This window comes from Pleurodeles waltl, chromosome 6 (genome assembly GCF_031143425.1).
Source record: "Pleurodeles waltl isolate 20211129_DDA chromosome 6, aPleWal1.hap1.20221129, whole genome shotgun sequence".
Classification (NCBI taxonomy): domain Eukaryota; kingdom Metazoa; phylum Chordata; class Amphibia; order Caudata; family Salamandridae; genus Pleurodeles; species Pleurodeles waltl.
The window spans coordinates 745,835,614-745,854,633 of NC_090445.1; the positions used below are offsets into that span (position 1 = coordinate 745,835,614).

The window sequence follows — 19,020 nt, forward strand, 5'->3', positions numbered from 1 at the left end:
TGTTACCGGTCTTAAGCATATTGGCTAAATTGGCCTTGAACCTACAAACGAGAATATTTCAATCTAAGTAGCTCAGCTTCAGCCCTTCATGAATTATTTTTCTACACTCTGGGTGCAGCAATTTTTTGTATTTACTTTAACCAGCGAATTCCTATGTTAAAGTAGTGAATTATCTCTTCCTTCTCTTCTAAAATAGGTGGCTCCTCCCAGTTGATCAGTAGGATCAGGCTGTTTAGATATCAAAGAGACAGTAGTCACCTCACGTTCAAAGAAAGCATCACTTCATCAAGGGGGTCTTGTTCATATTAGCCATATCTGAACACCCCCCATACCCAACAAAAGAGTCCTTCAATGGGTGTAACCCTTAAATTCCCCACAAATGTCAAACCATTCAAACATGGGACAAGCTGAGTGGATGTACGACGGAACAACGCATGCACTTTCCACGCATGTCTTTACTACGCAGTAAGTACACCGCATGGTCATTACCACGCATGCACTTACCACAAAATGTTTTTACCATGCATGTCTTTGCCACAAAAATTTCGCAGTAAAGGCATATGGGTGGTAAAAAGTAGAGGCAAATATAACATTCATAATATGTATATACACACACATATACATACATATATATGTATGTGTATATATATATACACATATATATGTATGTGTATATATATATATATATATATATATATATATACACACACAGAGACACACCTTTCCACCTAAAAACCGTACCTACCCTAAACCCTAAAAATTACCTTGCTACCCCAAATCCCATACCCGCCATAAAACCTAAACACCCCTTACCACCTCAAATCCCATGCCCACTCCAAAACCTCAAAATGCCCTTTGCACCCCAGATCCCATACCCCCCCTTAAACCTCAACACCCCTTACCACACCAAATCCCATACCCACTCTAAAACTTACAGTAAAAATGTCCTTACCACCCCAAATCCCATGCCCACTGTAAAACCTAAAAATGCCCTTACCTCCCAAAACCCATACCCACCATAAAACCTAAAATTGGCTTTCCAACCAAAAAAGCCACACCCATCCAAAAGCCCAAAAATGCCCTAACCCCCCCAAAACCCATACCCGTCCTAAAACCTAAAAATGCCTTTACCACCCCAAAACCCATACCCACCGTAAAACCTGAAAATGCCCTCACCACCCAAAAACCCATATCCACCCTAAAACCTAAAAATGCCCTTACAACCCCAAATCCCATACCCTCCAAAACCTAAAAATGCCTTTACCACCAATAACCATTACCCACCCTAAACACCATACACTCAACCCACTGAATACTTACCTGTACTTACCTTTAAAACCTTTATCACGCATACACCTTTATTATTCATGCCTTTACAACGAAATTCACTGGAAAGGCATGTGTGGTAACAGTATATTCGTGGTAAAGGTATGAATGGTAAAGCCATGTGTGGTAAACACACATGCGAGGTAAAGCCATTGTGGCAAATGCACTGCGTTGCATTTGCCACCTTGTAAGTGATGTTTCCCAGCTGAGTCAGCCATTGTAGACATGGTAGGCAACATGCATGTAGCAGCTGATATCTGTGCCCCAAATCAGTGCTTAATTTGTAAAATAATGAGTGCCGGTGCCCAAAGTGTGGCTCAAAAGTCCACGGGTGGTGCTATTAAATGTCAGCGCACCTAATATACCAAGACTGCTAGACATGAATCCATCTTGGGTCTTTTTTATCCACTGTCAGACACTCCTTGCCAGTTCATCTCACTATTGCAGGGTCCTGCTTTCTTCCCACATGACATTTTTTCTGTCATTCTCTTCCTCTTTTTTTTCCCCTTTGTGTGTTTCACGTCTGGCTCTCCGAAAATATCGGTTGTAGAAAAAGACGTGCTATTCCCCAAAAAGGGGTGCTGGTGGCCCCCACTGGCAACCAGCGACTCAAATTAGGCACTCACCCTAATGGTTTTAGACTTATAGGCAATATTTCACAACCACAACCATGCAGAGTTTTCCAGGGTCATCATTAGTGAAACGACCAACCCATCTTGCACTGTGGAAAGCCATAATATACTAGCTGCTCCAGCGGTAAATGAAGTCACTAACGCAGTCCACCTCCCAGTCAGGGCAAAGATAGGACAGGTCAATGGGAGTGTTGGGCAAAACAATATTATAACAAGACAAAGTGGGCTCTACCTTCCACTTCTTCCTAGAGCACTGGAGAGGTATCATTTGTGGACACCAGAAAAAGCCTTTCTAGTGCTGGCTAGCTAAGGAGGTTTAAGGTTAAGAAGCCCAACTTTTGGGTGCAAAGGTCTGAGGAGAGCAATTGATGCCCGAGAAGAATCACCTCCTTTGAAGATTGTCAGCTACACCCTAACATGCAGAGCGGACAAATAAAAGCTTGACGAGAAGTTGTCTGAGTGTTTTTAGTTACAATGGGCTAGATGTACGAAAAAAGAGGTTTGTGATTTCCTAAAAGCACATTTTTGCGATTCACTGTTACAAAATCGCAAACTGCGATGTACTACAGTGTGTTTAACACTGTTCGCAATTCCCAAATGGGTAGCGAGGGACCTGCCTCACCAATATTCATGAGGCAGGTAACAATCTGCGACCCATTGGAATGACCCGCACTCACAGGGATGGTGGCCCGCTGGGGTCAGCAGACCACCATGTCTGTGACTGCTTTTTAAATAAAGCAGCTTTTTAAAATTAAATGCAGCCCGTTTTCCTTGAAGGAAAACAGGATGCATTTCAAAAATAAAAATGAAGAGTTTTCTTTTCTTTTTTTAAGACTGGGCAGTGGTCCGTGGGACCACCGCCTGCTCTTAAAAAATGTTAGGGCCCCCATTCACAATGTGGAAGGGGTGCCTTGGAGACCACTTCCGATTTGGGAATGGGTTGCCATCTCCTTCGTGGAATCAGTAAAGTATGAATGTTTTGCAACCGCTTTCCGGTCACAATACATTCATGCATGGCCCTGCGACTCGCTATTAGGAAAGGATGTCCCTTTCAAATAGTGACTAGCAACACAGGGTTTGGTACATCCAAAAATGCTTTTTTCAGGTTGCAAATAGCCCAATTCGCAGAAAAAAGCTTTGTACATCTGGCCCATTGTCTGGAGAGTTATCTTTGCATCCAGCACCATGTGGGCTACCCCCGACACCAGCTTGCACCACCATGATTCCCATATCCTCACTCACCTCTAAAACCTCAGCCACCTTGTTATTTTGCTACGTCACAGGTGCAGTGTGTGAGAATGGCTACTGCTCTTAGAGTGACATGGGGGAATAGCAGGCAACATGCCAAAATGGTGGTAGATGGCCAAGTGTGTCTGCAGCAGCGTATATATACATGCATCTGTGCATCGGAGCAAACACTTTCTGAAAATATTGGCTAGTGTCTTGACCATCATTGTAAACGGCACATTCCCATAATCTATCCCCACAATGCTTACACTGACTATAATCTAACAATGAGGAATAGAGTCTGAAAACTGTTGCAAGAATTCAGTGAAAGCAAGAGACACATTAAGATTGGTGGAGCAGCGTTGCTGCATAGCCTCTATTGCCAGATTCCACCATTTACTTTTCTAGGCCTCCTGTTTGCTTTCAGCATTCGACTATCTTTGTTCCTTGTCCCTGACCACCATTAGATGTCCAGCCTGCATTGCAATCTCCTATTATACTGGCTTGTGACCTCTGTGCACAGCTTGACAGCTCGCATTAGTCAGCCTGGATGCTCTTCATTTTGCTGTCTTCACTGCGCTACAAGTCACTTGAAAATGGCCATCGGCCTACAGGAGCCTAGTCATTGGCTGCCACCATGGATACCTCTTCCTATTTACATCTCTTCGGTCAGTGCTGCATGCTGGGCCTTCAGCTAGCTTGTTTCTACTCTGGCTCTCTAGTAGACTAACGGACATGATAGCATCGTGATCAATCGAGCATGGAGTGTGCACGTTCTTGAGTCCAAGATGGCAATGAGAATTTTAGAGATTCACAACAGAAGTGAATAGTTGCAGACTCAATATCTCCTTGGAATGCTTACCCTAAAATAGAGGCGGCGGTGTGGGTCTAGTGATCTCTTCTGGCTAAGTACCATGATGATTTGGGGCATCAATCACTCGCCATCTTGAAAAATAAAGCAAAACCCTACATTTTCAATTTCAGTGCTTCAGGACTCCTCCGGGCAATGCAGCAACACCTCCAGCCCATCAATACAGCCTTTATACAAGCAGCCATTCCTTCCCACAACGGGCACCAGTGCGGAGCGCGCGTCCCTACAAAATGACATACTGCTCAAGACTTGGAAGCGTGACAAGGATCTCCAGTGACCCTTCATCAAAGCAACAAATGGCGGCCAGTCGTGCTCGCGAATCCTTCTCCCCGGGGCCAATGCATTTATTCATTTTTAAACAGCGCCTCTGAATTTCCCAGGCACGGCGCAGCGCCGCAGAACAAATGCTTTTCGAAATGATAGCTTGAATTAAAAACCAATAACCTATTTATTTTTCTATTTTTGCAGCCTCTTGACAGCTGAAGAAATGACTTTCAGAAAACGGATCTATACCACTTACTGAACGTAATTACAGGCCATTTCAGCCCGTACCCAAACAGTGTTTTTTTGCTAAACACCATTTGTAATGTAGTCCGTCAATTTATCCATAGGGTTCAACTCAAACCAGGGATTTGTAGACTGCTGACAGGCTGAGAAATGATGATCGGGGAAACATCGAGGCACTTCCATTGGCATGTCACTGTTACCCCGCCCCCACTCGCGGACTGGATATAAACAGACGTCAGGACTAGGCCTAGGCGAAATATTAATTACTGCCGCGTAACTGTTCAATTTAAGGAATTTCATGTTGCTCTTGTTAATCGAAATTCCTGATGTTAAACCACTGTGCCTCACTGCACGACGTGTGGGAACAACGCAATTGACCCGTGTGTGAGCAGCTTCTTGGTGCTATTTTGTTTAAAGCGAAATGCATGCGCACGTCCAAAATGGATGCGAGAATGCATTATGTGCTAAAATATAGCTCTAAATTCCATATTTGCATTTCATGCAGTGCCCGGAATTCCGTGTCATTTTCCCAAAATGTACAATAATTACGCAATAGCAAATTATGTGAATTTCGCAGACAGTGCCATGCCTTAACCCTGGGATGACTCTCTTGGGATACTTTTTCATGAAAAGACAACGTAAAGAGACTGGATGCTCTCTTCAGAGTGCTTTATGTAGATATATTTTATCTCACAAAACTCGGCCATATTAGACTCACAGTGGATCACAAACAAAACACTACAGGCGGTCCCAAAATTGGGCCATTTGGCTCAGTGCAACCAGATAGAGGTTCCCGGATCACTGTGGCAAAAATCACCAAGGTGTGTAACGCTGGAGAAAGAGGGACAGCGCCTTACCTTCAGAAATAAACAAGAGGCTGAAGTAACTTCAATGAATACACCAGTGTAAAAATAAATACGTCAACATGGCCCATTCATCCTCAATGACGCAGTGAGAAATCAAACAATTTGAGACGCCTCCTTAATGAGGCTTATTTACATAATTACTGTCACGCAGATTCAAATGTATTTGCATATATGCCAACAGAACCGATTCAGACGGGAGACTCCCGATTTTTGGCGCTACAAATGTCTTTATTTTGGCTGTCTCCTGCCTGAAATTGCCTCTGCTTTAATGGGAGTCATTGGGGAAAATTCACTCTCTCAACTATTTTTCCTCTTCTAAAATGTTGGCATGTATGTATTTGTAAAAATGCTCCGATGCTCAGGCTCTTCCACGACATGTATGCCACTACTACAACAAAAAACATTGAAAGCAAGCATGGTAAAAAAAACACAAATAGGCAAACACACAGATGACAGAGTAAAATAGACATTGCTAAGAGTTAGTTATCTGAAGTTCAAGGATATACTGATCTAGTAAAATAACAGTTTCGCTTAATATAATGGTTAATATTGGGGGTGTAGCAGGTGTCTAAGCATTGAAGTTTTGGTATATAAGGAAACTGAAGAACAGAAAAATAAAGTGATTTGCCAAGGCTCTCACAGTATTTTTAGCAATGGGGGAGCAGGGATTAGACATCCGGGCCCGTTTTGAGGATACGGTGCACTGTCTGACTCCGTGCAGCAGCTTTCACTTGAGTCTTTGTGTTGTGCACAGACTGGGACAGTGTGCCTTATCATAAAATGCGCTATTCCCAGTGCAGAGGCGAACCTGTGCCGCAGTGAGGGCATGGCATTTGTGAAAGATTGATGGGCCAGCCATTTTCAGTCACTGGTTCACCTTTCAAAGTGTAAGTAGTGACAAGGCCTGCATTTGAAAGGGGGCAGAGATCTCCCAGCACGAAGATGCCATGAGTGACTGCACCCACCTGGAGCTGGAAGCCTTGGGGTCCCTGGAGCCCCCTTTGCCTCCTATGAAGCTACTGACTGTGCACCACCTCAATATGGCACACAATTTGTGTCCCTCCAGATAGCTCCTCTGCACCTGTAATATGCCTTGGGTGCTAAGGCAAAGGATTTCCTCATTTGCATTGGGCCACACCATGTGCAAATGAGGGGATGACCCTGTGAGACGCTCCAGCTCACATGTAGCGCTGGTGCCATCTGTATTACAGAATGGGTCATGCAAGCATCTGCAGGGCCTCAAAGCGCCTCAGGGGCAGAGAAAGCGAGTACACACGTCTGTTGTGTCTCCAAGTTGTTTAGAGTGATATGGCCCTAGAATGCAAGGGCCACACTTGGCAGCTGAAGTCCCTAATACACATTTGTGCCTTAGTAAAGCTTTTCTGAAACACAAGAAATTCAGGTTGTAGATTTTAATTAATTGAATGGGTGAAATCAAATTGTTACATGCTTCATGCAATCCATGTGGATGCTTATTTGTGCTAATTCCCGCTCTCTGAACCAGTTCTGGTGAAGATTTTTGTTGGATTATGCATTATTCCCCTACGCTGTTCAGCATGTGCATAAGACAAATATCCCACTGGAATTGCCTCAGTGAACTGCTGATTTAGCGTGTGTGTTTCAGCACAGTTTTAGCTCCTGGCAGGCCAGAGTCTGAATCTTAGTACATTGGATTGTCTGGCGTTGTGGGAGTGTTTGGCATGCTGGTTGGCAAAGCAAATAACTCTATAATGAACCCATTGTGTGCCGTGCTTGGTGGGTTGTGAGGGATCTCTTGGTTAACTGGAGAGGCACTGTGTTCGGCCTCGCCAGTGCAGGGGTGTATTAAAGTGTGAATTTCTCCTCGCAGGAGTCAGGCATGCTCACACTCCTTTGTTCACTTATGGTGGTCATTTTCTCTGCCCAGGAAGTTAAGGTGGGCTGACTGTGCCTGGTGCTAGTCATGTTATGGGGTACTGTAAGGTGTATTTTGGCTGTAATTTAAGGGCACAGGGTCTTCGATTGACGATTCTTTCTTCAGTTAAATTAGACTAAGATGGAGAGGGTCGCCCCGGTGCTCCAAACTCCAGCGGTTACTATTGTGGTGGCACAAACTACAGTAGAAATTGTTTGAGATGACGCGGGAGGCTACTTACAGCTGGCACTGGTCTCCCTTGATCCCTTTGGTGGTGCAGTGGCATTTCCCTGTCTGCATTTCACAGCTGCTGGCGTGTCCATTACAGATGCAAGCTGGGGAGGAGAAAAAAGAGAGAGTGAGCATGCATATTTCCAACTCTTGTGCGCCTTTTATACCCAGACTCGGTATTCCACGCCATCAAATCCGCCCACTACCACTTCGTGAATCCGGAGTGCATTAATCAAACATAATACTAAGGTACCTGTTTTTATAGTAGGTACAAATACATCCTCAATGGTTGTCTATACAAGCCCACCAACCTCCCTTTTATTCGCGCCCTCTGCACTTCAGATTTGCTCTTAGGTGATGCTGGCCAACGCAGTGTGCAATCTCTGCATTTGCCATGCTCTGCATAATTGATAAAGTGGCTCAGCATACCTCTTTTCAGGTGCCCTGAGAGATGCACACTGCTTATCCTACGTCCTGTCCACATACTCTGCAGAAGGTCCAAAAGGGTTGCTAAATATCCCTTTGCACCCACTGCAGTCGATGCAATAACCTTCATTATTTACCTTCGGCGTAAGCCTTTCTTGTCTGCGAGTTTCTCTTGTTATCTTGTGTTTAGCCAGTCAAATCTCTGTGCAGTCCATCTACTTCCCTGAAAAACTGTCCAAAAGCCCTCATATATCACATTCTCATACTCTAAAGACTGGCTGGCAGGGCTGCCCTTCCCCACTCTATGAAAACTGCTCAAAAGTGCCTTCAAGGAACTACTTCCTGCAGGAAGTAGTTCTTATAAGGCATTGCTGCCCAACCACCTGTCTCCCTTTTCTTCACACCCTCAAAACGGACCACTGGCGGTCTGCTTTTACAACAGTCCAAAACACCCATACAATGCTTCGTACATGGCGTTTTTGGCTGAGTTTGTGGAAAACAGACACGAATTGGTGTATGTTTTTCCCTTTTTCTAAAGCGTGTTCGTTAACAGCATTATAAGTCCCTTCAGGACACTCTTTAAAACATACCTTTTCACACGTGCTACCACCTCGTGGGAAACAAAATGCATTCCCTCCGGCGCTATTCCCCCATGCAACTCCCTGTTGCCCCCTGTTGCCACTGAACAAGGCACAGACAGAGTATAGGTATTACTTCACTGGGCAAAACCCACGTGCAGAGATCGTAAACTCTGAAAAATCTAAAGAAAGTCGTTTTAAATGTTACTTGCACAGCTCATAACGATGTTCAACAATAACAGACTTGGTTTGCCCTGTTTGGGTGTTAAAATGAGCACAAAGGAGACTCCTGTCATGCAACTGATGCTGCGGTGTTGGTACACTTATGGCAAGAAAATATTATAAGACATCCACTGTGAGCAGCAGTAAAATCTACAACCACAAAAGAATGTACATAACCCTTCATAGGCCTCTGTACACATATCGAATTGTTTCCCCCAAAAATGCAACCAGAAGCACGGTCTGTTTCACCACGCTGCTTCCGTGAACGACCGTATGCAGCCACCTCGTGTAAACGTGAAATTGTATTAAATATGGAAAGCCGGTGGATGCACTGCCTGTCTGTGCCCTGGAATGGCATGGCCATGTTTTTACCACAGCTAGGATTCCAGCAAAAACCCTTTCCCACCACATATTTCATGACCGAAGTTAAAACAGCGAGTCTGTCTTTCAATATTTAGGTGTATTTCTATTTGGCATGTCTGCTTTTGAGAGGAAGTAACAGAACACAGCCACTTCCGGAACACAGAAATACGGGGAATCCTACATGTTTAAACACCAACTGATCCAGGGAAATGAGGGGACTCCGTATGGACGTCAATTCACCAAAATGCTAGGGGTAGCGTCAGTGACATCATACGCCCTATGACCTCCACTTTCATTCACACACATATGTACACATACAAATTCACACTTACATACACTCTTGCACATAAACACGATGTCACCCGCAAGCTCGCACACAACACACATTTAAAAACATTTTTTACTGACCACAACTGCCATGGAAGGGCATATTCCAGCTAGGTGTGCTTAGTGTGATACAAAATGACAGAAAACAAAGAGAGTGGAGCTCCAACTGACGTCCATTAGGAGGAGCTGCCACTGTGTTCCAGGCACTTAATTTGCCATCTCGGAGGCCAAGGGTCGCAAAGGGAAAGCCAGGGGTTTTAGTGACCCCTAAATGACCTCCATGGGATCGACAGTTGTTATCAAGGTGGATTCGGGCTGCCTTTGCAGGCTTAGCGCCAAAAATTGCCGAAACAGCAGTGGTGCCCATTTTTACCTGCTTTGTGTTCAGTACAGCAACCTGCAGATGGTGAAGGAGGTCTCTTACTTTCAGTTCGGCCATTGTAAATGCCTCACTTAATGGGCCTTCAGCAATCCTCCTGTTCCAGTCTTGTCCTGACTGAGGGCTAGCTGGAGCTTTAACTCCTTCATGCCAATGCCTTCGAGAAACAAAGACATTCAGCTTGTCGCTTCACAAGTGCTTGAGCTGAGCTATGATTGAGGGGCAGGTTTTGGGGTTTTCCAAGCACAGCGTTTAAGTGATTTGTAAGGGCAGGTATATCCGTCTACATTAGCAATTATGTAATTAACAGTTTATATACGAATCACTAGTAAGTCTTTATTACTAAACAAAGGAACCATTTTCTAGCAATCTTAGAGTTGCTAAAGATTGAGAAAAAAAACAGTAAGGTTGTACACTTAGGTCTTGCGATTTTGCTTACAGCTCCTGGATGGCGGGGCATAATTTATTGAGCTATCTTTCAAGAAATATAACTTGTGGCCTGCAAGTAACAAAAGCATCTCTGCAGCAAAAAGAAGCAGCCCATTGACTTGTATGGCTACAGAAAATACAATCTGTGACTCACAGAATACTTGTCCTGCTTTGCAGCAGGCACATTAGCATTCTATGCTATTTTAGGAGTCAGACCTATGACTAGACTGCACACACATTTCTCCAGCAAGTGCATTAACCACCAGAGTTATAATATTGTTTTTACACTCTGGAAATTGCTAGGTACACAATATGCAACAGCACCACAACTAAGAATGATATTTAAAATGCAGTTTGTTTATGACCAAATAAGTGAGTCAGAACAGACTTATTATTACATGTCTCGTTTCCAATTTTTTGGGGCACACTTTTTAGAAATACATTTGTAAGGGGAAATACATTTTCCACTCCTCACGACTCCACTCTCTTTCTACTGCCACCCTTCACCCCCAGTTTATGGGATACAAGACTTTTTTTCCCCATTTCCAGCACTGAACACATCTTTCAACAGGAGACTGATTGCGGATGAACAGGTAACCTCATTATATGCCTTGATCACATCCATCACTGGATGAGATGAAATTTACTTTGGTTAAACATAACCAAATCTAAAATCAATGGCTTGAAGACAAAATGCACCGTATTCACGTTCAGATATCACCAAAGTTCGCAAATCTCACGGTCCCCTTTCAAAGTACTTGGAACAGGGAACCTTCTTCGAATGTAGACTTATGTGCATATGAATTTTAGGTAATCATCTCAGGTGGCAGCAGGCTGTCCTTCACGCACAAAGGACTTCTCCTCACTCCTGGAGGTAGAAAGCGAGTTGATCAGAGCTTTAAACATATTGCTTTGGATTAATGTAGAAAGATATTCATGGTACTGCTGAGAGATTGCAAAACTAAATTGCAAAGGGCTCAAATGTAAAACAGCAGGATCTGTCAGACACTGTGAAAATGAAATCACATTAAACCAGCTTTGAAAGCTCTCCTTTGACCCCCAGTGCAATCAATGATTTCATTTAAAATGCTAAGCTTTCTGAAAAAAAGCCTATTGGGCTCTAACAAACGGTGGTGCCCCACTGCAGAATAGCCAGAATATCTGATGAGAAACATTTGATCCAGCAGTCCCCTCTAAGTTGCCTAAAGCTGGGTGGCTGATCACTAGTTGAAAAAGGTCCATAACTCTGCAACACACAGGACTCATGCCTAAGAACTAGGGTGACCAGATGACTCAATGTCACAAGGGGCATACTTTGCCAGGAAAAGGTTTTTTTCTTTACCAACTTGCCACACTTTGAAATATATATTATTTGTTCACGTTGACAAATCTAATTGTAATACCACACCTAAAAACAGTCTTTTGAAAAAGGTAAGCCAAGGACTGAACAGAGGGATCTTCTTGATAACTTGGAATACTGGTACGCTTACTGAGACCAGAAGCAAATGGCATTGCAGTTCAAGAAGGGTCCATTAGCAGAAATGTTCGGATGATCATTCGACTGATGTGCTACTATTAGGAATAGTGTGAATAATGATGGAATAGGAGAGTTTTTTTTTTTTTTTTTTGCACTCACACAGGTTGTAAGAGCCTTGAATATGTTGTGCACTTTCTACTGGAACTGAGTGCTCTACACTAACCGCAAGGCAGTGGCGTAGCGTGGGGGGTGCAGGGGGGGCCGGCCGCACCGGGCGCAACATCTTGGAAGAGACTCGAGTGCTAAAATCCACGGGTTAGGGGGCGCAAATTACTTGCCTTGCCCCGGGTAAGGGGGCGCAAATTACTTGCCTTGCCCCGGGTGCTGACAACCCACGCTACGCCACTGCCGCAAGGTGATTGTCCAGCAGTGGTGTAGCAATGGTGCCATGGGCCCTGCTACATTGGACTCTGCCCTCTTCCCCCCCTCAGCCGTCAACTGTTTGGACAATAGAACACAGGCATAATTTGGATGCATTGGGTCCCTAAAACTCTTTGTTCCCAGTGGCACTGTACGTGCACCTACACCTCTATTGTTCAGAATATAGTCCATGACCTGACTGTATCTAGGCCCTGTTTTGCAGTTTGCTCACACAGAATATCTGCTCTGTTAGAGAAAGAGGTATGTACTTGGGACGGGGCCCATTGGCATCCAGGCAGAACTATAGACAATTCCCATTGACCCTGTCATTAGGTATTGTTATGTATTTTCAGAGACATCAAATATAATTCATACTTCTCTAGCCTCTAACTCAAGGGAGTTCTTGATTGAGTAAAAGAGTGAATGTGACCACCTAATTCACAATTCCTCCCAGTCCGCTTAATCTTAAACTCCTTCTTGGAACTGCAGGACTTCAGTCTTTCATCCTCACAGCAATTGGGCAACTGTCATGGAAATATCCAGGAACTCGTGTATTCAAAAACTTAAAAACTTCATTTTAGAATGGTAAATACAGTACAAATGATCCCACACTCTATGTGAACGTGCTCCAGGGGGAGCGGAACAAGGCCTGCAGCCTGACAAAGGTGACCATTCCAATACAGTCCTATATTAGGTCAGAGCATCGGCATTATATATAGAACACCCACCATACAGCCAAGACCACTTCTGCTCGTGTCTGAGTGCTAATTTTCTTATGGATTTCATTAGCTCGAAAAACATAGCCAATTTGATGCCAATTAATATTTCTCATAAGTATCTTAAAATCTAAAAACTAGTTGAGCTTCCCAATCAGTGATTGAAATGGTAAAAATATACTCCGGGAACCCAGAAAATTGGTGGTCAAGGTGTGGCGGGGAAGCGGGGAGAATCACAAGTGGTGGAATCATGATAAACAAAGTCTAACAGTCAACATAAAATGGTTCCCAAAGAACTTTGCAACAAGGACAAATGTGATATTAAATCTGCTCTGGGTTACTTAATTCTTCACAAAGAGTGAGCATTTTAAAATATTTTATGGGGCAAAGGCACCCGCCACAGAGATCTTTGAGTACATGTTCAGGAAAAAATAAACAACTGTGGTGGTTAATGCTTTGGCTGGAGAAAGCTGTGCTTTGGCTAGTCAGAATTTCGACCCCTGAAGTAGCATAAAAGGTTAATGTGCCTGCTGCAAAACACATTGTGTATCATGCAGATCACAGATTTGTATTTTACGTAGAAAGCAATGTGAGACACTGCTTTTGTCACAGAGATCCTTTTGTTACTTGTAGTTCATAAGTTGCAATCCTTCCAACAGAGTGCAGGGGGCTATGAACCAGCACCAAGAGGCATGGGTTTAAAATCTTGTGTTTTTTCTTAATCTGTTGTGAACTTAAATTTGCTAAGATGGTTCCTTTAGGTAGCAATGAAGTCGTAAAAGTAGTGCAACCACAACGACTGTGCTATGTTTTAAACTTTGACTTTGTGTTTCTCTGTACCATGCACTCAACATATAATCAGGCCCACTGGAATTATGCGGTAGGGGACAAATAAACTATGCAGCACCAGTGCCTAAAATAAGAAGCAAGAAAACACAAAATATAAAACGTAAAGCAGCACATTTTGCAACCATTTTACTTCATAATTTTGTGATTGGTACACATGTTAACACTATCTGGCCAAAAATGTCACTTCATTTGTACTAGATTAACCTCCAATTACAGTAATAAGCTACAACTTTTCCATAGGGTTCACCAATGTATGGCAAAACCTTTCACCCCGATTTTAGTAACTTTTGATCCATTTAAGCTAGAATTTGTTTTTGTTAAAATCTATTGATTATGCAGATGGTGTGCCATAATTGTGGCAAATCCATAATTATGTGGAAAATGCAACAGCATCACACAATTCTAGAAGCCCTGTACACAATGCTGCCTTCCAGTACGGGCAATATGTGACTCCTTCACCTTTTAACCCTCATTGTCTTAGGTAACATTTCCTGTATATTGATTACACACTTGAATGGTTTGTTGTCTCTGTGTAATGTGTGTGGGCGTGAGTCGTATAACACTATGAAACCCTACATTGGGGTGAGTAACCCTATAAAATATTTAAATGCAATAAATTATGAATAGAGCTATTTAAATAATTAGTGTCATTACTCATACAGACAGACACATCTAACATGCATACAGTGCATAGATATCTTTTTCATACAGTTGTTGGACCAAGTTAAAAAACCTGCCTCCAAATTATAGTTTCTCTCAAGTACTTGTGAAGTGATGACAAGCTGTGCGCTTTTGTTTCTGTCCAATGCACTGGCATCTAGGTTTTAGGCTCCAGATATCTCCCAGCCAGGATGATCCTTGAACAAAAGGAGGGCTGATGGTCCTTTAAAACATGCCTTTGTTTGGGCCCAGCAGAATGCAGACAACGTGCGGCCACAGCTGAATGTCAGCAAATTACCTTGGGCCAAATGGAGAATATTTCACCTAGGGCCAGTCGGATCCTGGATCCAGCTCAATAATAGCTGTCGTATTCAAGATACAAATAGATGGATCCCACTAATTTACTGCACTGTTCCAAACATTCCGAACTTGCACATTTCAGCCAGTCTGGCATTTGTTTTTCACAGCATGATATATCACTTGCCAATCAGAACTGGTCTGCAATTAAATATCTTATATATTTACCCAATGTGAGGCTCTTGCCATAAAGTTAACTTGTTATCCAAATACAGTTTATTTTATTGACTTCAGAACTATGAAATGATGATTTTGCCGACATAGCATTCCATGTTACACATCAATCTCAACAACAGGAGCCTTAACTCACAGATCTAGGTTACCTTTTCATATGTGTAAGTCAGAATTCTGCTGTCCAGGATTAACATATTTTCGCCAGGACCCGGAGATTGCAAATATCCAAAAACACCACCGGGTCGAGGCAACAGAGTAACTTGACTAAGTACATAGCATACATGTTTTCACAGACTTCCTTGTGACAGGATTAAATCAGCCATTTGGATTTCTTTACAAGTGCTTTTTCATGGACCAGGGCGAGCGCTGACGACTGTGAAAAACAGACTGTCTACAGTGGTTTGTGGGTATTCTCATTAAAGCGATTACAGAATTGGAATTACTATCTGACATTAGCTAAGGGTGCCGTGCCACTTGCAATAATTAGACTGTTAACTCCGTTCAGTGGAAGTGCCATTCACCTCATACACTTCAAGGTTTTTCTGCACTACAGCCCATAGCATCAAAGAACATGCAAGGGCTTCGTCAGAGATTAAATCCAAGTCATTACCCATGCACGCCTACTCAACCTGACCTTCGATGGCACACGCAAGAGTGCTCAAGATCTAACACCTACACTGCGGCTTACTGCCCACTGATGTACCAAACAGGCCAGCCATTATTACATGCCCACATGAGCTAGGTTGCGCCCTAAATCCTTAAGGCAAAAAGCAATTACACCTGTGTGGACAGTACTATGTCCTAGAACGGGAAAAGTCATGTTGAATCGAGTAATTGCCGCATAGAACTAAAAGAGCGTTGGCTTAATCTCCATATTGAAAAGGGGTACTTAAGCATTAATTTGCAGAGGTACAAAATGGTCGTTAACATGTGAATAATCTTCAGGCAGACACAGTAATATTGATATGTTGTCGAATCACAGCTATCAGATATGTTTTGGAAATATTTCCTCGAGCTGTACTTCTACAAAAATATACATTATAATAAAAGAATATTTAATAAATCAAAGTTAAACAGAGAAAGCTAGAATGGAATTTGGTGAGAATCATCTGTCGAAAGAGGATCATAAGAGAGAAGAGCACAGTATTTATATGCTTAGATTTTTAATAGCAGCGAAAAGCACTATAAGTGGTAGAGATGGTACTGGACACAAGAGTAAAACGGGACAGTGATATGTCTGTATTTGACACCAAGGCATGGTCCCAGAGTTTTGGACTGTCAACACAGACACACAGTAAATTTCGATCTTCCAGAGCTTCAATATTAACAATGAAGCCTTGCACAAGTATGCAGTGCTTGATGGGCAAACATTTTTGCACAAGTATCTGGTACCGCTTGGAGCACAAATATCTATTAAGTCACTGCAAATTCCACATCCTGAATCAAAGGAAGAGGCAGGACTCCCTGAATCCTATGCTCATAAGGTCCACTTATGTTTGTGGTTAATATACTAGCATGCCTCCAAACTCATACTTTTGTCGCTCGTCCCATACCTCCTTGAGGTAGATTCCCACACTGGCAATGCATGCAAATGCACTCCTGTCAAAGACAATTTTCCTAGTGGATAAGGTAAGAAGACACTTACATATTTAACATCAGAAGAAGAGTGTCTATATTTATTGGCGCAGGAAAAGAGGGGTTTCCACACTGACAATTATTTTTCCAGGGGAGAAAAAAAAATAGCAGTGCATATGCATAGTTATGCATGATTTACTGAGGCAGATTTTCAATATAGTGAAAAATATACAAGAGTAACATTTGGAAATTGACTATTTCAGGGTGCTCTTGGCATTCTTTTGAATACTGTAAATGTCCTAAAACTAAACTAAAATCGGAGCAATGTTACAGAAGTAGATCCGTGTCTTTTTGAAAACTGTCTTTCTAAATTGGGGCCTGTGTGCTCTGCTGATATGACCAAAGCAGTAAGTAATATTACTAAATACAGTTATCATAACTAGTACGTTGATGAACATGAATGACTTATTTGTTTAACCATCAGGGCCACTACTACTACGAGTTCTTGGAAGTGCTTTTGCTACCTTCCTGATAGAGAAGTTTTTAAACGTGTTTAAGAACATGGCCCTGATTATGACTACACGATTAATTCCTTTTAGAGTGCAAACTGGGGGTGGCAGCATTTACCACTGAGTGAATTGCAAAAGCGCTATTTGATAATGGGCAACATATGTACCCCAAGCTATTTAACCACAACTTTTCAACGTATACATTCTAGTAAGGATACTGTTGGCAAATAGAGTGAAATTCATATTTGCACATGCTGGAATGCATTTCATGGTGCACAAAATAGAATTTCACTATACTACCTAAAAATATTCTCACCTGGTTTTACCTGCCATATGATTGTGTGCAAATATCATGCAGCATGTAATTTTAATTAGAGCAAATACAACATGTGAAGTAGATGAAGGGAAAATAACGCCTGACTCAAAATCTTGTTTCACAAGTAAACAGCCACTTGCAACCACAATGGAATTATTCTCACAATTGTAATCAGGACTTGTTCATAGATAGCATTAAGAATGATTTTCCTTCACTAAAGAAAAACTTGGAAAATTCTGTTAAAGTGACCCTTGATGTAGGCTGGGTAACGAGAAGGATTTAGAGAAGTTAAAATGTTCTTACAGGATTCCACTATCATCTATTTCAAAGCATAGTTCAAAGCAACAAGAAGATTGAGAGAGTCAGACAAGTGATCAAGTTTATCTTTTTTCAAGATCCTAGGATGAAAACATGGACCATGTCATGCTGTGCAGTCAAAAAATTGTGCGAGGGAGACAACAGGTATAGATTCCTTGCCTCAGGTGTGCTGCTCGTTGACAGCATGTGTTGTTGATACCTGGAGTCATGTGTGGTGAGACAGACATTAAATTGAGACTGAAGATCCTCTGAGGCGCTGGTCAGTTTTCATCCCACTCTGGTGTGGTGGAGCCTTCTGAGCGTGTTGACATCTTTTAACCAATTAAATGTGCAGTGGCACAGAATATGCTGGGCCACAGGAACAACGTTATACTTTCTCTGCAAGTCGGTAGAAGAGAAAGGAGGAGGTGTCCCTTGAATCTTACGAAGATACTCAATTGAGGTAAGCCATGATCAAATTCTGCGAAAAAACAAAGGGATGAATGACAAACAAAAATCGGTTTCTTATCCTAATTTGACCATAATGTACATCGCTGGTCTTGAAGGAATCCGTTGTGACCCCAACTAATCTCCAGAGTGAAAGTTTAAATGAAGAACAGAGAGTCCATAGCAAGGATGGGGACACATTTGAGAAGGAAATGGAAAGCATTAACAACTCCAAAATGAAGGCTTATCCTTCATATCAGATTGGTTGGAAAGCTTTTTGGTATCCCACTCACCTGGTGGATTTACCTCTGTATATTAGACAATGTCTGGCCATTTGGCTCATAACTGCAGCTTGTGCGTAATAGAGATACAGAACGACATTGCTAGTAAAGGCTCCATACCCGATGGCCTTGTGCACAAGATATAAGTTAGAGGGACCGAAGCATCTTTAAATCTTATGACAGTGATAGAAAATTAAATGACACTCCCAGTTTTGAGGTATAGCATCATATATTACCATTTTTACATTGAAAGAGGATTAGTGGATATGTATGATTATACAGGTCTGGCAATAACAGATACCAAATGAGGCTTGAGGATACCAAGAATGGAGAGCTGATGTCCTCTGGCTGTGGGCCCCTTAGGAAAAGTCAGAAGCTGTTGACAGGTGTGTAAGCTGCCTTTTCTTCTTTCGCTTCTCCGACATGTGCTTTTTAGGAAGAGTGTCTCAGCATCAATGGATTCTAGTCTCCAAAGACAATGAAAAGGAAGTAACCCATCTCTCTCTAAGGATTGTGTTAACATGTTTCCGTGGATCAGCAATACCACTTTCCCCGGGTACCAGATCATTTAAAATCTCAGAGGTAGGCCAAAGATGGAGACTTGTCACTCGCCGTTGTCCTGGGAATAGTCAAAAGAATCCATTGAAGGGGAGAAGGGATGACC

The 19,020-nt window shown here is 42.5% G+C and overlaps 1 protein-coding gene across 2 annotated transcripts in view; it reads right to left on the reverse strand.

The window, feature by feature from the left end:
• The window catches only part of ATRNL1 (attractin like 1), a 2,088,076-nt gene that overhangs the window by 1,019,825 nt on the left and 1,049,231 nt on the right, over nucleotides 1-19,020 (reverse strand). For both annotated transcript variants that reach the window (XM_069239275.1, XM_069239274.1), the window contains exon 20: nucleotides 7,565-7,658. In XM_069239275.1, coding sequence (XP_069095376.1) covers nucleotides 7,565-7,658 — 94 coding nt within the window. The remainder of the gene's footprint in view (nucleotides 1-7,564; nucleotides 7,659-19,020) is intronic.